The following is a 17,449-nucleotide window of genomic DNA, read 5'->3' on the forward strand; positions in this document are numbered from 1 at the left end:
AGGTTGTTTTGTTTGTAGAAAACCTAGTCATTTTGCTAGGGATTGCAGATTTAAAAAAGGTCAGAAACCCGAAGTCAACTCCAGAGATGATAATATAATCACTATGGTGAGCGAAGTGAATGCCATATTTAGCAAGGTTTCTGGTTGGTGGTATGATACTTGTACTACCGTCCATGTTTACTATGATAAGACATTCTTCAAGACTTACAAAGAAGTCACAAAAGGGCAAAAGATTCAAATGGGAAATGAAGTTCGTTCTAAGGTGATTGGCAAGGGAAATATGGAACTCACTTTCGCTTCGAGAAAGAAAGTCACTCTTACTAATGTTCTTCATGTACCATATATGAGTAGAAATTTAGTGAGTGGAAATCTCCTTGGCAAACCTAGAATTAAATCTGTATTTGAATCCAGGAAGTTAATTATATCTCATAATGGACTTTTTGTTGGAAAAGGCTATTCTGCTGAGGGAATGGTCAAATTATCTATTGTTGATAATGATTCTAAATTTAATAAAGATGTTGCTTCTATTTATATTGTTGATTCTTATTCATTATGGTATGATAGATTAGCATATATTGGAACTAGCATCATTAGAAGAATGGTTAAGTGTGGCTTAATAAATTATTAATTTGATGATCTTAATAAATATGAAATTTATGTTAAATCAAAGATGATGAAAAAATCCTTAAAAAATATTAAAAGATATATTAATTTGTTAGACTTATTAACAAGAGGAGGCAATAGATATTTCATCTTTTATAGATGATATGTCTAGATTCATATATGTACTTATTGAAATATAAAAATGATGATTTTAATGCTTTTAAGGCATATAAAGCAGAAGTTAAAAATCAATTAGGGAAGAAAATTAAAGTTTTAAGAAGTAATAGAGGAGGAGAATACTTTCCTAATGAATTTAACTTATTTTGTGAACAACATGGCATAATTCATGAATGTTCAGCACCTAAAACACCTAAGCAAAATGGATTAGTAGAAAAAAAAAATAGAACTTATTTAGAGATGATTAATGCTATTTTATTGCATGCTAAATTATCTTATAATTTATGGAGAGAAACTTTACTGGCTACATGTCATATTTTAAATAGAATTTTCTTTAAAAAGAATAAGATCTCTCCATATGAGTTATGGAAAGAAAGACAACCTAACATTGGTTATTTTAAAGTGTGGGGGTGTTGTGCATATTGTAAGAATAATGATCCTCAAAGGACAAAGTTGGGACCTAGAGGAATCAAATGTACATTAGTAGGCTATGCCTCAAATAGCAAAGCATATAGACTTCTTAATTTGAAGTCTAGTATCATAATAGAATCTCGAGATGTGGAGTTCTTTGAACATTTAATGACTTCAAGAAATAATGTTCATCCTCCAACTAGTGAAGAGTCACCAATGGAGACATCTCAAAAGGTTGGTGAGCAACTTAATATTCTTTTGATTGGACATCAATCAAGTTCACAAGAGGTTGGAGAGCAATCTCATGAATTAAGGAGAAGCACTCGTGTACGAAAAGTAAAAACATTAAGATCGGATGAGATTGATTCTCAAAGTATTTCTTTTTACCTTGTAGAAGGAACTAATGAGAGAGTCTTAAAAATAATTCTTCTTGTTTTACAAGTAGAAGATGATCTTAAAATGTTTAAAGAAGCTATGGCCTCTCGTGATACTGCTTTTTGGAAAGATGTTATTAATGATGAGATGGATTCTATTATGTCAAACCACACTTGGGAACTTGTCGATTTACCTTTTGCCTCTAAACCTATTAGTTATAGATGGGTATTTTGTAGGAAGTATTATATATATGGTACTCTCCAAATGTTGAAAGCAAGGTTTATTGCTAAAGGATTTCGACAAAAAGAAGGAATAGATTATTTTGACACATATGCTCTTGTGGCTAGGATCACATATATTAGAATTATTTTTGCTTTAGCATCAATTTTTTATCTTTATGTTCATCAAATGGATGTCAAAACGATATTTCTAAATGGAGACCTCGATGAGGAGGTATATATGAAACAACCCGAAAATTTTGTTCTACCGGAAAATAAACATAAAGTGTGTAAACTTATTAAGTGGTTTAAAACAAACTCCAAAGTAGTGGCATGAGAAATTTGATGCAATAATTCTTTCTAATGGATTTGTTCATAATATTACAGATAAATGTGTTTATCTCAAAACTTGTGATGACTATATGGTGATAGTTGCTTTTATGTTGATGATATGATAATAGTGAGCAACAACATGAAAGGTATTGTAGAAACAAAGAGGTTTCTATCTTCAACATTTAAAATGAAAGATCTTGGACAAGTTGATACTATACTAGGTATTAAGGTAAAAAGAAATAGTGGGGGATATGTTTTGAGTCAAACTCATTACATAGAGAAAGTACTAGAGAAATTCAGTCATTTAAAAATCAAAGAAGCAAATATCCAGTTTGACCCAAGTATCAAATTAGTCAAGAATATTGGAAGAATAGTGGCTCAATTAGAATATTCAAGTGCTATAGGAAGTCTTATGTCTGCAACGCAGTGCACAAGGCCTGATATAGCATTTGTAGTTAGTAAATTGAGTAGATTTACTAGCAATCCAAATATAAAGCATTGGAAGGCTATTGAAAGAGTTCTTGGGTACCTTAAACGAACCAAAGATTGTGGCATACAATACTCAAAATTTCTTGCTATTTTAGAAGGATATACTGACACAAGTTGGATATCGAGTTTTAGAGATAACAAATCTACTACTAGTTGGGTGTTCACCTTGGGAGGTGATGCTATTTCTTGGAAGAGCAAGAAGCAAATGTATATAACTCACTCAACTATGGAATCAGAATTTATTGCTCTAGTAGATACAGGAAAGGAGGCTGAATGGTTGAGGGACTTTCTATTAGAAATTCCATTGACTTCTAAGAGTGTAAATTCAATTTCTATATTTTGTGATAGTCAAGCCACTTTAGCTCATGTGTATAGTGAAATATATAATGAAAAGTCAAGACATATAAGTCTTAGCATCATTAAGTGAGGAGATTAAATTGAGAGTGAGATTATTTCACTCACATTTGTGAAAATAAGTGAGAATTTAGCTGATCCATTCACCAAACCTCTTACAAGAAAAGTTGTAAGATCAATATTAAAATGGATGGGGCTAAAACTCCTTGAATAAAAGATCCACCAATGATAGCAACCCTACTCAACATTATGAAATGAGTAATGAAGAGTTCAAAGGGTAAAAACAAGTCATTAACAAGTGGAGTGATTTAGAACTTTGAAATATTTTACGAGCCGCATCTAAAGATGTTAAAGTGCTTGTTGTCACCGAATGAGGGTTGAGTTAATTATACTCTTAATGAAATTCAGTCAAGTTAGGATAAGTATCTCAAAGAGTGACAAAGATACTATAAGAACTTCACATATATGAACTTAGAAGTTGTGCCGCTTCGATTGAGAGTTGGAGTTTCTCAATAAAAGTTCAGAAACTTAGATGAGCTCAAGGCTATATTAAGGTTGAGTGAGATTTTATGAGGAATACAAGGATGTTGTATTTATGTGTGTGGTATCACTAGTGTTGTCATTAGGAATAACAAATTCAAAGCTTTTATGCTATTTGGGATTTCGATTTCACTTTGTTCATAAATTCAAATCGAAAGATATATTACTTTATTCATAAATACTATTTAATCATTTGGAGAAAATTTTAAATTTGAACAAGTGGTGGATTGTTATAAATTATTCAAATAAAAAAAATTTTCAAAAGATTTATTTGAAAAGGTAGTTTCCTTTGTAGTTATTTTGGTAATTATTTTTAAAAAATTATGTCTTTTATGAAAAACATCTATAAATAGGTATTTGAGAGTAAATTATGATGACATCTCTTTTATACTCTTTTTCTTTACTCTCAAAGTGATTGAATTAGATATTTTCTAATTTTTTTTAAGATTCTTTATTATTTGCTTAATATAGATCTTCTAAAGGCTTGTCATATCCACTAAAACTATTTGCATCAAACCCATAGCAATCTTATTGAAAAGCGGATACAAATATTATTTTTAAGAAAATATTTATACATATTTTAAGCCTAAATATATTTCATATAATATTCTTGATCTTGTGTTTGTTATTTGTTTCTAAAGTATTTTCATCTTCTTCTTTATCATATTTTCCTAGTAGGTCATGTAAAAGATAGAAAAAGTGGAGAAGATGAATCTAATTTTTTTTTAATCAATATTATTGTGATTTTTCGAATATGAGGATGGTGCTGCTACAGATGCATATCATAAATCTGATTTTTTATTATTAAATTTTAATTTTGATATTAAATATTTTCTACGTAACAATGTTTTCTATTCTTACGGTTGCTTCCTCCATTAATGTTATAATGTGTATTTGTTGCTGCTGGATGTTCATGCTAGTCATGTCCATTGTAGAATTTGAAAGGTATTGAAGTTTTAGTCATGCCAGCATGTCACTGCGTTGAACAATTCCATGTCATGAAAAAATATTTATTCTTCTTTAAATGCTATAGATACCAAAAATATGTCCCTGAAAAAACAACAGAAATTTGAGAAAGACATCAGGTTCTTACCAAGTATGCTGGATGTACCATGGAGGAGTTAGAAAACTTGGATCTTGGTAAATAGTACCTGTTAATGCTGTTTTTTTTCATTGCATTAAACGAATTCAAACCTGAAACTTATCTTCTTAGCATTATAATCTGATTCATCTTTTTAAATTCGTAGAGATTTCACTTCATTGCCACCTCTCTTGTTTCATCACTAATGTGGTAATCAACTAATCCATGTAACTAAATGTATTTTGCATCTACAATTAGGGAGGGAAGATATGATAAGTGCAAAAGAAAAAATCTGGCTATTTTAGACATTAAATAGTGTAAGAAGAAGGCATATTAACATATTTAATTGATCAAGAAATTAAGGTTTGATTTTGACTCTTATATATATAAGAGGCTCATATCTCACACCCATGGAATTAATGTGAGGGAAAGAGTAAAAATAAAAATAGGAAAAAAATACGAAAATGGGGAGCTCGTAAACCAAGAAAAATTATGATTACGTAAGAAGATTTCTATTGACATTTCTTTTGCTATTTATAATATCATTTTAATTTTTTTTAATATTCCTAAGATATCCCTCTACAAATATATATAAATATCATCATCATCTTCCTCTTTTTTTTTTTTTGTAATTATGAGCGACGATGAGCGGACGATGTTGAGTGACATCGGACAACGTTCTAGAGAGTCCTCCATGCATCACGATTATTGACTTCGGAGGAGGGGAAGGGGACAGCCATGATAGGGCTTCCCCTCATTCCTCCCTCGTATGACCTATTGCATTAGGTGTCACCTATGCCTCCTTCCCAAGTTATTTTACTTTTCTGATTGAGTGATGACGAGGGGCAAAGACTGGATAGAAGTAGAGTGTGCAAACAAATATCAATGCCTGAGCACTCGATGTTGAACACGAGTGATAGTAGAGCCCAAGAAGAAGAAGAAACTTATCGCAAACCCCTTGCCTAGTTCATAGCTAATGGAGGTGACCATGTAGAACCAATGGGGTCTCACGCATAAGCAGCAAGGTGAAGGTTGCCATGATAAGATATAATTGATAAGCGAGTTACAACATGAGACATTTATAAAATTATAGAAAATAAATAGCATTATTTATAAAAAAAATAAAAACAAGAGTATCTTCCAAAAAAAAAGCCCCAAAAAAAGAGAGACTTTTTTAAGGAAATTATCTTAACAACTTAGTGATAATAAATTGAAAATATCAATATAGATAGTTCAATTATCGGATTTTTTTTCGAGAAAAAAGTGCAGTTAATGGATTCAGTTATCGGGAGTGGTGTCAATAACATCGAAACCCGAATCCGATAAATTAGCGGCCACGGATCGAGGACCCGCTTCCTCTGTAACCTTCTCTCCACGCCCGTTCCCCTTAGAGTCCTGCCGATCAAGACTTGGCGAGAGGTGACTCACCGAAGCCCCCGATCGATCCCAATCGGAGAGCGGACGAGAGAGAGAGAGAGAGAGAGGAAGAGGAGGAGGAGATCGAAGAAGAAGAAGAAGAAGAAGAAGGGTCTTCCCATGGGGTTCATGATGACGACCATTGTATTCTTCGTGGCGGGCGTTGTCGCCTCTGTCCTCGTCCTCCTCTGCTGCAGCCGCGGCCCCTCCACCAATCTGTACGTCGTTGCTTCCGCTCCCACCTCTTCTTCCTCTATGTATTGTGATTCGATGAGCGTTTGGCACCGCAATCAGCTGAAACTATCCATCTGTCCCGTTCAACTTTGCCTTTAAGCGATGCGAATCGGGTCCCTTATAACCCTCGGTTGGGACAATTAGACTTGGTTCGATTTCGGATCCTTTTGCTTGATATGGTGACATCGGGCATGTTATTGCTTTGCAAGTTTGATCTGCTTGGTCTCTGGTTTAGTTTCTTTGGGCAAAATCACATCTTTCTCTTGGAATGGTGCAAGTTTGATCTGCTTGGTCTCTGGTTTAGTTTCTTTCGGCAAAATCTTATCTTTCTCTTGGAATGGTGCATGTTTGATATGCTTGGTCTCTGGTTTAGTTTCTTTGGGCAAAATCATATCTTTCTCTTGGAATGGTGCAAGTTTGATCTGCTTGGTCTCTGGTTTAGTTTCTTTGGGCAAAGTCATATCTTTCTCTTGGAATGGTGTGAATATTGTTCAAATTGTTTATTATTTTTGCTTTTGTTTTCTCTTTTACCAATGGTTTTCATGTTTACTTGCTTTAGAGGATTTGATCAAGTGTCTGCATCAATTATAACTAAAGTTGAATCATTCAACCATTCCTTGGTATTTCTAGAAAATTAATTATGATGTTTACCATTATGCTAATCTTTACTCTTAACTCTTTGCGTATTTATTTGATTAGTTTCATATCTTTCTTTGTGCCAAATCATCTTCATTACAGGGAGTAGCTGACTGCACATCTAAGCCTAAGATCATAATCAGAAATTTGGACTACTTGTTTCAGGTCAATTATCAAGTTGACAAGTGTTTTTTGGGAGCTTACAGGTCATGTAAGCAAGCTTTAGTCTAGAACAGAAATTTGAGGCCTCAGATAAAGAAAATAAATCACTTGCATGTTCTGAGATTAAGCTACTAATATCACCAACAATAAGTATCTGCAACTCAGTCTAGATCTAATAATCCTAAATTGCACTCATAAGAAAGTTAAAATGAGTTCAAGTCTGCTATTTATCACTTTTTTCTTTGGTAATAGGAGCTCATTCTCACATTAGGGCCTTAAAATTCAATTCTGCTTATCATATATTCACTTGTTAAAAGCCTAAGGTCTGGAATTAAATACTTGGTGACTGCTAGTCCTGGATGGTGGATTATGACCGACATATGATTAGGGAATTTAGGGCAATTCAAGCATGACAGCTGATGTTTTTCTCTTTCATTTCTTTTCTATATTTGCATTTGTTAATACTCAGCTTCATGCTAAACATTTATTATGATTACTATTATTTATTATTTGGGTTAGTGAAAATGTGAAATGATTCAGACAATTTTGTTGTGCAGGTTTCATTTAACATTGATCATTACAGCAACAGTTTGCTGTTGGATGATGTGAGTTCCCACATTTATCATTACTTTTATCTGGTGCATCATTCTATTATATGCATGATGATATTTGGCAATTCTCATGTTATTTCACTTTCATGTTATCTAAGACTAGGTATGCATATCTGCTAACGATTTTATAATATATCCTAGTCTGCCAAGCTTTGGTTGTATCTAAGACATTATCAAGCCTTGTATTTTTGACTAATAAAAAGATCGATGAACTCTACAAATATGCACAAAAAAAAAGATACAAGATGTGCCTGATGAGTTTAAAGGTGTATATTTCCTGCAAATAAACCTGTTGTCAAATATGGCCAAATCAAACATGTTCTGTTACAAAACTGACTATCTAAGAATAAGTTTGAATTTCTACTATCTTAGAGGTTCTTTCTGTTCATTTTTCCTTTTCTTCTTATGGAAGTATAGGTCACTCACAGAACATGTCTCATTCTCGAGTCTTGTGAGCAAATAGAATATGTCTGCTCAAGGAATTAGTTAGAAGGTCATTTATTGGATGTTATAAGCATATGATTGCCTATTGGGACAATTGCTAGTTTATCCTGGCCATATTGGTCTAAATTGCAGGGATGCATTTGGCAATAAGAACTTGCTTTGCAGACAACTTTTGCCCTTTAGTTCATCTCTGGACAATTGTTATATACATGTGATAAAATTACACCATGTCTTTCTGTAATAGGGTAAAAGATATCTGCACCCAAAAAATTTCAGAATATCTCACTTTATTATTTAAGAATCATTTTATAACTACAAAATCTTTGGATAGCTTAATTATTTTTCTTTTCATTTGGATTTAAGACGCGGTCTACTACATAACTAAAACGCTGGAAATATTTTGCCTTGTTTTTAATGCCCCATGCTTCTTTGGGTTTTGCGTAATTATGCCTTATTCTTAATGCCTTATGCTTCTTTGTGTTCTGCCAAAGTTGCTATATAATTTCTAAAAGTTGAGGTGAAACTGGATTAAACTTTTGGGACTTTTGGCATATGCATAGAAGATTCTGTTGAATCATGTCTTGGAATAATTTGTATTCAAGAACCAAATTTTGTGATATAGATGACTATTAATATTAGGTGGGAGATGTACTTATGACAATCTTAGGGAATCTAGGCAAAAGATTCTCATCTTCATAATTTTTGGGCATCTTCCTTTGCAGGGGAGGAATCTAGGCAAAAGTTTCTCATCTTTATAGTTTTGTCCTTGGTTTTCATCACACCTCCGTTCTAGTTGGTTGATATTTTATACTGTCATATCATAGTTGTAAGTTGTAGCTATTTTATGGTCTGTCGTTTAATGTATTCACATTTCCCTTCTTTTGAGCAATTCATCATTTGTTGGAGGCTTTTGAGGCTTTACTAGAGTGTCCATTATATCTTTCACAGAAGCTAATGGCAGTTTAGTTTGCCCAAGTTGTTCTAGTGCTAATCAATTACTTTTCCACGGTGCAATTGCAAATAATGTATCTGTTGGTGCTATATATATTTACCAGTTTCTTTCCTGTCAGGTGGGCAATTGTCTATCTTGCGCAGCTAAAACCTCTGATTGTTCCAATCCTCAGTGAAGGGGAGTGACATGCTCACAAAACAATGATTCAAGTCATTTGCTACGACTTGAAATGTGTCCCATTCTTCAATGCAACTCAGCATCTTTTTGTAAGATTTTACTTCTTTAATCTCTGAACCTAGTTAAGGAAAACTTGAGATGTATCTTCTTGTATAACAATAATGTGCTTCTTATGCTTAATTCACTTCACACTGACTTGACGCCTCTGGTTACTTTGTGTGTTTTTTATTTGGTCGTCAATGTCCTCGGAGTTTGATGTTTGAGAAGAATGAGTTTACTTAAAAATTTGTGGCTAGATGGAAGTATTATTTGAATGACCTGACTTCTCTCGTCAGCAGAAGTTAAAAAGACTACCAGAAACAGGAGGATTTACCAAAACCAGATTACAAAAGCTAAGCAGATGTTGAACAAGACAATTAGTAGACTTCAGTAAAAGGCCAGTTACCTGTAGATGTTTCCATTTGTTCCTTCTAACCTTACTGCATATGTAATCTGCTCAGAGTAAAAGTAATGTAAGAAAAGACAAAGTCCACGAAGAAATAAATGGTACCTTTCATAACAAAGTCACCTTTTGCAGTCGAGCACTTCTGCACCGTCTTCATACATATCACCCACTCTTTGTGCTTCTGCTTCAAAGGAATTAATATGCGACGCAATACCACACCGGGGTTCTCCTGTAGCTGATCCACAACGTCCAGCCTATAGTTTCCATGTATCCATTCTGTACATTGCAAGTGTAGAGTTGTCACACAAACCAGTCATTAAAACAAGTTCTGGTCCAGAAATACCAAGTACACTAACAAGGAAAGTGACCTTCGATTGGAAATTGATTTCTAGTTCATCTTTGTCATCCTCGGGCTTTGCTAGCAAATCCTTCAACCCCAGTAGTTGCACTAATAATCTCTAATAGCATATCTGACTCAAACCTGGGAAAAGGTAATAAAAAGAAAGGATTTAACTGATACATCTTATCAGTTTCCAGAGAACGGAGAAATACACTGCGAAGTGGGGGTTTGAATAGGAGATCAACTGACATATGCTATACACATAAGGAAGTGTTATAAATTGTTCAAATTAAAAAGAAAAAAAGAATTTTTTTTCAAAAGATTTATTTGAAAATGTGTTTTCTTTTATTTTGTGGTAGTTATTTTTCAAAGATGATGTCTTTTGAGAAAATAATTAATTTTCAAAGATTATGTCTTTTGAGAAAATAGTTAATTTTATGTCTTTTGAGAAAATATCTATAAATAGGTATTTGAGGGTAAATTACATATACAATTCTTTCATGCTCTTCTTCTTTACTCTCCAAGTGATTGAGTTAAACATTCTCTAATTCCTCTCTGAAGATTCTTTATTGTTTGCTCAATACAGATCTTCTAAAGGCTTGTCATATCCACCAAAACTATTTGCATCAAACCCATAGCAATCTGCTATCTTATTGAGAAGACGGTGCAAATATCATTTTTAGGAAAGTGTTTATACACGTTTCAAGCCTAAATATCTTTCTTAAAGTATTCTTGATCTTGTGTTTGTTATTTGTTTCCATAGTATTTTTTATCCTCTTCTTTGTCGTATCTTTTTCCCAACAGGAAGCAGACTAAATAAACTGCTCTTCCAAGGAAATGGTGAAATAACAACTAAAGTTTAATCAAGATAAGCCTGCCTGCCAGCCTGAAGCTACCTTTTAAATCTAAAAAAGGGTTGCAATCAAGATAACTGTTTTTAACCCTTGAACAAACTGCAAGCTGGAGATGGTAAATAATTGATATGGAATCAATACTTATCATCTTCTCATTTTAGTACCATTTTTTCATACTTGTTTCTTTTCCTGTCCTTAGAAGAATCCTTACATCCAGAAGTTTTGGATACCACAACATTATTCAGTACCGATGCATCCAGCTCAAGTCTGTTGCTTGCAGGAGGCATTTGATACTGCCATGAAGCAAACACAAAAATCAGCTAGAGATTGGTAAACAGAATTATAATCACTATGCATAGGAAGCTAAAAATGGAACATCAGAAGGATACATTCTCAGGCAGGAAGCAGGAACAAGGGTACACTGCTGACAATTAGAAAGATCAAGCTCTAAATCTGCTTTGCTAGGATTTCATTCTTCATTGTCTGCAAACAAACTGTCTTTGTAAGAATCTCTAGCGAATAAAGAATACACAGTGCTTCAATTCCGGTGTCATGATTACTATAAGATAATTTCATTTATTGGCCTCTTTCTAGCTTCATATCCATGTCTTTCTCCTCTAGATACTTGGGTTCTATGGCCTTCAATTTACAGGGCACTAAGTAGAATAATAAACAGAACAGCATGCTAAAATTAAATGGATAATAACTCATGTCAAACATATAGCTCTTACTGTAAGACAGCTGCATCAATATAATCATAACACAACGGCATGAAAGCTTATAGCACCAACATTTAGACATCATTCAGTTCTATCAAGGATAATACTAAAGCAAGACCAGTATTATAATATAGTGACTTAAAGGGTCCATCAACTACTTCAAAATATAAAAATAAAGACATGGCCCACTTATGACTCAATTTCTGTGGTTTATATGGACAAAGATTTAGTGAGTCGAACCTGTTCAGAATTTGTGTAAAATAGGGAAATGATAGATCAAGGAAAGGATGATATTTAAGCTTTTGAAAAATGCCACTAGCCCAATCTGTGATCAAAATGCCAACTTAGGCAGAAGGATTAACTAGAAAGGTTAACAAGTATTTTGGCTATTGTGTTGAAGATTAGTTTGTGTTTCCAAGAAGCATTATAAAATATAAACTATGCCAAGGGATGCAAGAAAGTTAATGTTACACTATGGGCCATATACTTTATCTGTCCCTGCCTAGATTTATCTCCTTTCATGCATTTAAAATTCTTGATACCTTCCATATATTCATGTGGCTCGTAATGATAGTGTTGACAAATCTGTGACAAATTTTTCCCTGCTTCTACAATCCCTATTTCCCACTTTCATTCTCAAGATGATTCCTCTGCCTGTCCTGGTCTACTCAGGCAGACCAATATCACCAGCAGCAACCAAATTAAACATAACCTCTAGAAAATGGAATTAGTGACACTATGTACAGATTGTACTTGAACCTGATAGAATTGCTTAAAACCTTGTAAAGACAGTTTACTTTTACTATCAGATACGTGATGAGGCCACCTATTGTTCTTAACTGAAAATAATTTGTATAGGGACCAGATACCAATTTGTGCTATTTACATTGCCTTGTCCCGATTCCAATACATTAAATAATAGATGAGAAAAGTTGCCAAATTTATCTTCGAGCTGGAGCATGCTTATTTACCTTCGTTCTGGTACCCTAAAGATCTACAAGACGATGTCTGATGAATAGACTCTGCTCCATGTCCAGCAGGTAAGAGAGACTTTAACACTTCAAGCAAATCATCATGGTGGCAAGTAATATGGACAGCTGGAAACTTCAAGTCAAGATCTATCCAAAAATAAATACTCGCACAATCAAGCTTATACAAAAAAAAAAAAAGAACACCTAAAACCTCTTGCTAAACGTCATCAATGAACATGCAATTAGTCCTATGGATTATCAGGATGTCCAAATCGAACAGTACTTGTCAGGTTCATCTGAAAAACGATTCTGCAGGAAAGAAAAGAAAAGTTAAGCACATTATACTAGAAACTATTAATGCCAACAGAATAAGTAAATAGCTAATATCCACATGCATGCACACAGACATGCGTGCACACAGGCACACCAACATAAGAGAGATCAATTTTAAGGTATAATAATTGCCATTATTCCTTTGATATAATTCAGACAAAGTTGGCGTGCTGGCATCATTTTGGTGAGGGCAAGATCACCATGTTTTGGCAACAAATCGCGGAACTGCACAACCAAGTCAGGATGCACTTTAAGTAGTTCTCTACCCTTCTGCTAGCCTCAATTGGAGTGATACTATAGGGCATAGAGAAACAATACACCTCAACCCAAACATTCTCACGACGAACATATAAAGCATAAATGCAAATTCTCAAGCAGTAGTAAACCAAGATAAATGTAACCAGACCTTGAATTCTCTAAACTCTTCATGATATCAACGAATTGATCATGTGTATGTGCTTCATTGTGAAGTGTCCTTTTGACTACAGCCAGGAACTCTCTGGCATCACCCCTTCCTGGCTTAGAATCACTATGACTGGACCTTCAACTCAATAAAGAAAACAATAAAGATGAAATTATGCCCCCAAATCGAAGTACTAATACATGGAATTATAGAACAGCAAGAACACGATCTATAGCATGTCATAGCGAGCGATCATCTGCAGTACACAAAACAACGAAAGATTCCATTGAGAAGCATAGAAGAAGAGAACGTGTGGAGATAAACAGAAAAGGGTGAACTTCAAGAAAACGGTAAGGGATAGTGAAACATGATCAGGGAGCTCACGATGGGCCTTTAGATTGCTTAGGCCACATCGAACTGGATGCATTGTCGTCATCTCGAGGCCTCGTCCTCATGCTTTTCACCCAAGATAATCCAAGAAAATAACCAAGAAACCCTAGAAGCCGGTCAGCCTTCTCTTTCGTTGTCGGCCGGGAAACCAATGAAGTTTCTCACCACGCCCAAAGATTCAACATATTTACATCTAAATCCACCAACGGAAGAAATCGAGAGAGAGAGAGAGAGAGAGAGAGAGAGAGAGAGAGGCGGAAGAGACAAGGGCGAAGATGACTACGAGGAGTCGCTTCGGCCTCTCCACCTCTCTCTCCGTTACTACTCCAATTGTTTCGGGTGGTGAGAACGCGGAGCTCCCATTTAAGCCTTTGAAGTCCCGACGAAAAAGTGTAACGGCTTTCCTAAAACAGGCGCTCACGGTCATGCCACCAATCGGGAGGATGGATCTGTGCCACGACTGGAGTTACGACTTCTGGAGCAATACCACTGGAGCTGTCATTGCAGAGTCTTATGGTCGCATGAAGACGAAAACTATGGCTCTCCAGTTCATATCGAATTGAGCTACTCAAACCAATCTTCCTCGACTGCACGATTCAGCACTTGCATTAGAGGTTGGCCACCCCTCGAGTCTCATTGGCTTCCTTATCCTTGGGTAGTCCCGAGTAATCCTCAAAATATTTTTATCATCTACGTCTACGTCTGATGTTTCAATTACTGTTTCTGCAAGGAATCATAGTGCTTCTCGGTATACAAAACTTATTTCTATCAATGTTGTCATTCTAATCCCTTTCAAGTAACTACGCATCTTAGCGAGCCCAATTTACCAATCTTCTATTTGGATATGACCTACTAGGCTACGTTGATGACTCTCTCAATTATCCACCAGCAATAATTAATATCCCCGGAGAACCTAGTCCAGTACTATATCTAGCTTACAAACTATGGTTACGTCAAGATCGTTTCATCCTCCAAGCTATTCAAGCCTCAGTTGTTGGATTCATCGTTCCATTGATATTTTCATGTGTGACTACTACAGAAGCATGATACAAGCTACAAACAACCTTGGCAAATCATTTGTGTACTCGCATGCTCACTCTTCTATTCAATCTAATGAAAATAAAACAAGAGGAAAATACTATTGCTGATTAGCTTAGCTTTGATACAATCAAAGTTATCATGGATGACTTAGCTTTGATAGGTCATTCCTTTTGTGATAAAGAAATCATAATTCATACCCTGATAGTCTCGAAGACAAGTATAAGGAATTAGCAATCGTAGTTTGGGTACGTGACTCACCAATATCATTCAAAGAACTCTATGATAAGTTGACTGACTATGAGACATATTTGAAGCGCGAGGACAAGTTACTTGGACTAACCATCACAGCTAAAGTCAGTCAAAAATCCAAAAGAAAAGCCAACTAATACAATAAGAACGTCAACAACAGTTTGGCCAAGATGTCTCTTGACCCTGTGGGTCCCAAACAAACCCCTCATTATCCACATCATCAATATTTCTATCAATGTGGTCACTCCAATAACCATTAGCCCTAACGTCCTGCCTTCACAAGCCAACAAAGAGTCATTTACTAGCTATGTGATAAAGTCGGACACTCCGCAAAAGTCTATCGATCTCAACTCAAACTTTCTGCTCCATCACAGTGGTCTCAAGCAAATGTCATGACTACTCTGGCTACTAGTCAACCCAATTAGATTATAGACTTTGGTGCCTCTCATTACATCACCTTTGATCTTCATAACTTATTTATCTACAATAACTATAGCGAAAATGAAGATATCATCATTGGTGATAGTAAAGAAATTCCTATTACTCATATTGGTTCCACAATGCTTAATTCTGCTTAATTCTGATATCATAACTTTTACACTCGATAATGTTTTATGTGTACCTCATATTAAATGAAACCTCATTTCCATTTCTCAATTATGCAAATACAATAATACTTCAATTGAATTCTTTCACGACTCTTTTCTTGTTAAGTATTTGAACACGAGGACATCCTTGGTCCAAAGTCAAAATAGAGACAACATCTACGAATAGCCTGTTAGCTCCACTCAACTCACTATTCACTCTTCAGTTACAACTCCAATTGATGTGTAGTATCGTCGTCTTAGCCATCTTTCGTCCCTTATCCAGCAGAAATTACTTTCTTGTTACTCTCTTCTTATTTTTAAATCAAGTAGCTTTATAATTCATTGTGATGCATGTCTTAGCAATAAAAGTCATAGGCAACCCTTTAGAACATCCTCCATATCATGCTCTAAACTATTTAAAATTATTTATACCAATATTTGGGGCCCTATTGCAATTATTTCTTTTAACAAATTCAGATTTTTTATTATTTTTATAGATTTTTCACTAAGTATATATTGTTATATTCTTTTCACCGTAGATTTAAAATTTTCATAATCTTTGCCAACTTTAGAAAGTTGGTCGAGAACTACTTTCATCTATAATCAAAATAGTTCTCTAATGATGTAGGTGAATATCAAGCCCTGACATCTTGTTTCTCAACTTATAGTATATAACACCTCAAGTCACCCTCACATACTCCTCAATTAGTTGGCTTTGTCGAACATAAATATCAGCATATAGTTGAAACTAGTCTCACACTTCTATATTAGGCCTCTATGCCTTCAAACTTTTGGACATTAATCTTTCAAATTGCATCCTACCTTATTAATCATATGCTTACGTCAATCCTATAATATTAGTCCCCATTTGAAACACTACTTCATAAACCTCCAAACCTTTATAAACTCAAAGTATTTAGTTGTCTATGTTATCCATAGTTACGTCACTATGCCTCCCATAAGATAACATCAAGAACTAAGCCTTGCGTCTTCATAGGATACTCTCTTAAACATAACGCTTTCTGATGCTATAACCCTCAAACTCAAAATGTCTTTATATCACGTCACGTTATTTTTGTGGAGTCTATATTTCCTTTCCAAAACCATGAGTCTCCTATCATGCAAACCACTCCGACAAATATTCATCACTAAAGTATACCTCTGATCTTATCGGATGAGCCTCCCATGACACCGTCCAATTCCTTCTCTCAAGATCCACACTCTACTGCTACTCTAGTTCAGCAACTGCCCATTCCCTTGTCTACTCCATTCTTCTCAAGTTTTTCTTATTGATAAGGCAATACATTCAAAAACACAACCATTGTCTTTACCTCCTTCTACATCTAGTGACACTGAAGTACCTCAGCTTGACCCGACCCGTGTTAGTGATCTCCACTACCTATACTAACAACACAACCTTACAATCCTATATCCTCTATATATCTAATGACAACACACTTCAAGAGGGTATTTTCAAACTACGTCAAGTCTTTAACCTATATGCTATCATAGAATCCTAACCTAAGACCATTGAACCCAACATATTCACTTAAGCCCAAAAATCTTCACACTAGCATAAAGCCATGTGTGAAGAATATGATGCCCTCATTTATAACTCAACATGGAATTTAGTACCCTTTCATCACACAAAACATCATCGGGTATAAGTGGGTCTTTCGAATTAAGCAGAACCTAGATAAATCCGTTGTCAGATAAAATGCATGTCTAGTTACCAAAGGATTTCATCAACGACTTGGTGTTGATTTCACTGAGACATTTAGTCTCGTTGTTAAACCCATAACAATACGACTTCTCCTGAGTTTGGCTACCAATAAAGGCTAGAAATTATGATAATTTGATGTTAACAATGGCTTTTTACAAGTGACTCTAACTGAAGACATATT

At 34.8% G+C, this 17,449-nt stretch overlaps 1 protein-coding gene and 2 long non-coding RNA genes across 6 annotated transcripts; 1 reads left to right on the forward strand and 2 right to left on the reverse strand.

The window, feature by feature from the left end:
• The first annotated feature begins 5,956 nt into the window (after positions 1-5,956).
• Positions 5,957-9,408, forward strand: LOC135649276 (V-type proton ATPase subunit e1-like). Its single transcript, XM_065167487.1, has 3 exons — positions 5,957-6,215; positions 7,587-7,634; positions 9,155-9,408. The coding sequence occupies exons 1-3, from the start codon at positions 6,118-6,120 to the stop codon at positions 9,219-9,221; spliced, it is 213 nt and encodes a 70-aa protein (XP_065023559.1). The 5' UTR covers positions 5,957-6,117; the 3' UTR covers positions 9,222-9,408.
• A 78-nt stretch (positions 9,409-9,486) lies between these two features.
• On the reverse strand, positions 9,487-10,162 carry LOC135649277 (uncharacterized). The gene is made up of 3 exons (XR_010501216.1): positions 10,027-10,162; positions 9,782-9,934; positions 9,487-9,705 (listed from the first exon to the last, which is right to left on the reverse strand). It is a non-coding gene; the product is annotated as an uncharacterized LOC135649277 (long non-coding RNA).
• A 680-nt stretch (positions 10,163-10,842) lies between these two features.
• LOC135648683 (uncharacterized) lies at positions 10,843-13,909 on the reverse strand. 4 transcript variants are annotated; one of them, XR_010501037.1, is made up of 5 exons: positions 13,282-13,909; positions 12,754-12,851; positions 12,543-12,668; positions 11,242-11,335; positions 10,843-11,145 (listed from the first exon to the last, which is right to left on the reverse strand). It is a non-coding gene; the product is annotated as an uncharacterized LOC135648683 (long non-coding RNA). The 4 variants fall into 4 exon arrangements; XR_010501036.1 differs by having other exon boundaries at positions 12,543-12,675; XR_010501035.1 differs by having other exon boundaries at positions 10,846-11,145; positions 12,543-12,851; positions 13,282-13,416; positions 13,663-13,909.
• Positions 13,910-17,449: the final 3,540 nt, after the last annotated feature.

The sequence above is a fragment of the Musa acuminata genome, chromosome BXJ3-9 (assembly GCF_036884655.1).
Source record: "Musa acuminata AAA Group cultivar baxijiao chromosome BXJ3-9, Cavendish_Baxijiao_AAA, whole genome shotgun sequence".
Classification (NCBI taxonomy): Eukaryota; Viridiplantae; Streptophyta; class Magnoliopsida; order Zingiberales; family Musaceae; genus Musa; species Musa acuminata.

What these genes read in the sequence shown, in the direction of transcription:
- LOC135649276 (XM_065167487.1), top strand. Translation starts at nt 6,118, where the DNA reads ATGGGGTTCATGATGACGACCATTGTATTCTTCGTGGCGGGCGTTGTC. An exon ending in CGCGGCCCCTCCACCAATCT is followed by an intron (nt 6,216 to 7,586) that starts GTACGTCGTTGC and finishes TTTGTTGTGCAG; the next exon opens with GTTTCATTTAACATTGATCA. An exon ending in ACAGTTTGCTGTTGGATGAT is followed by an intron (nt 7,635 to 9,154) that starts GTGAGTTCCCAC and finishes CTTTCCTGTCAG; the next exon opens with GTGGGCAATTGTCTATCTTG.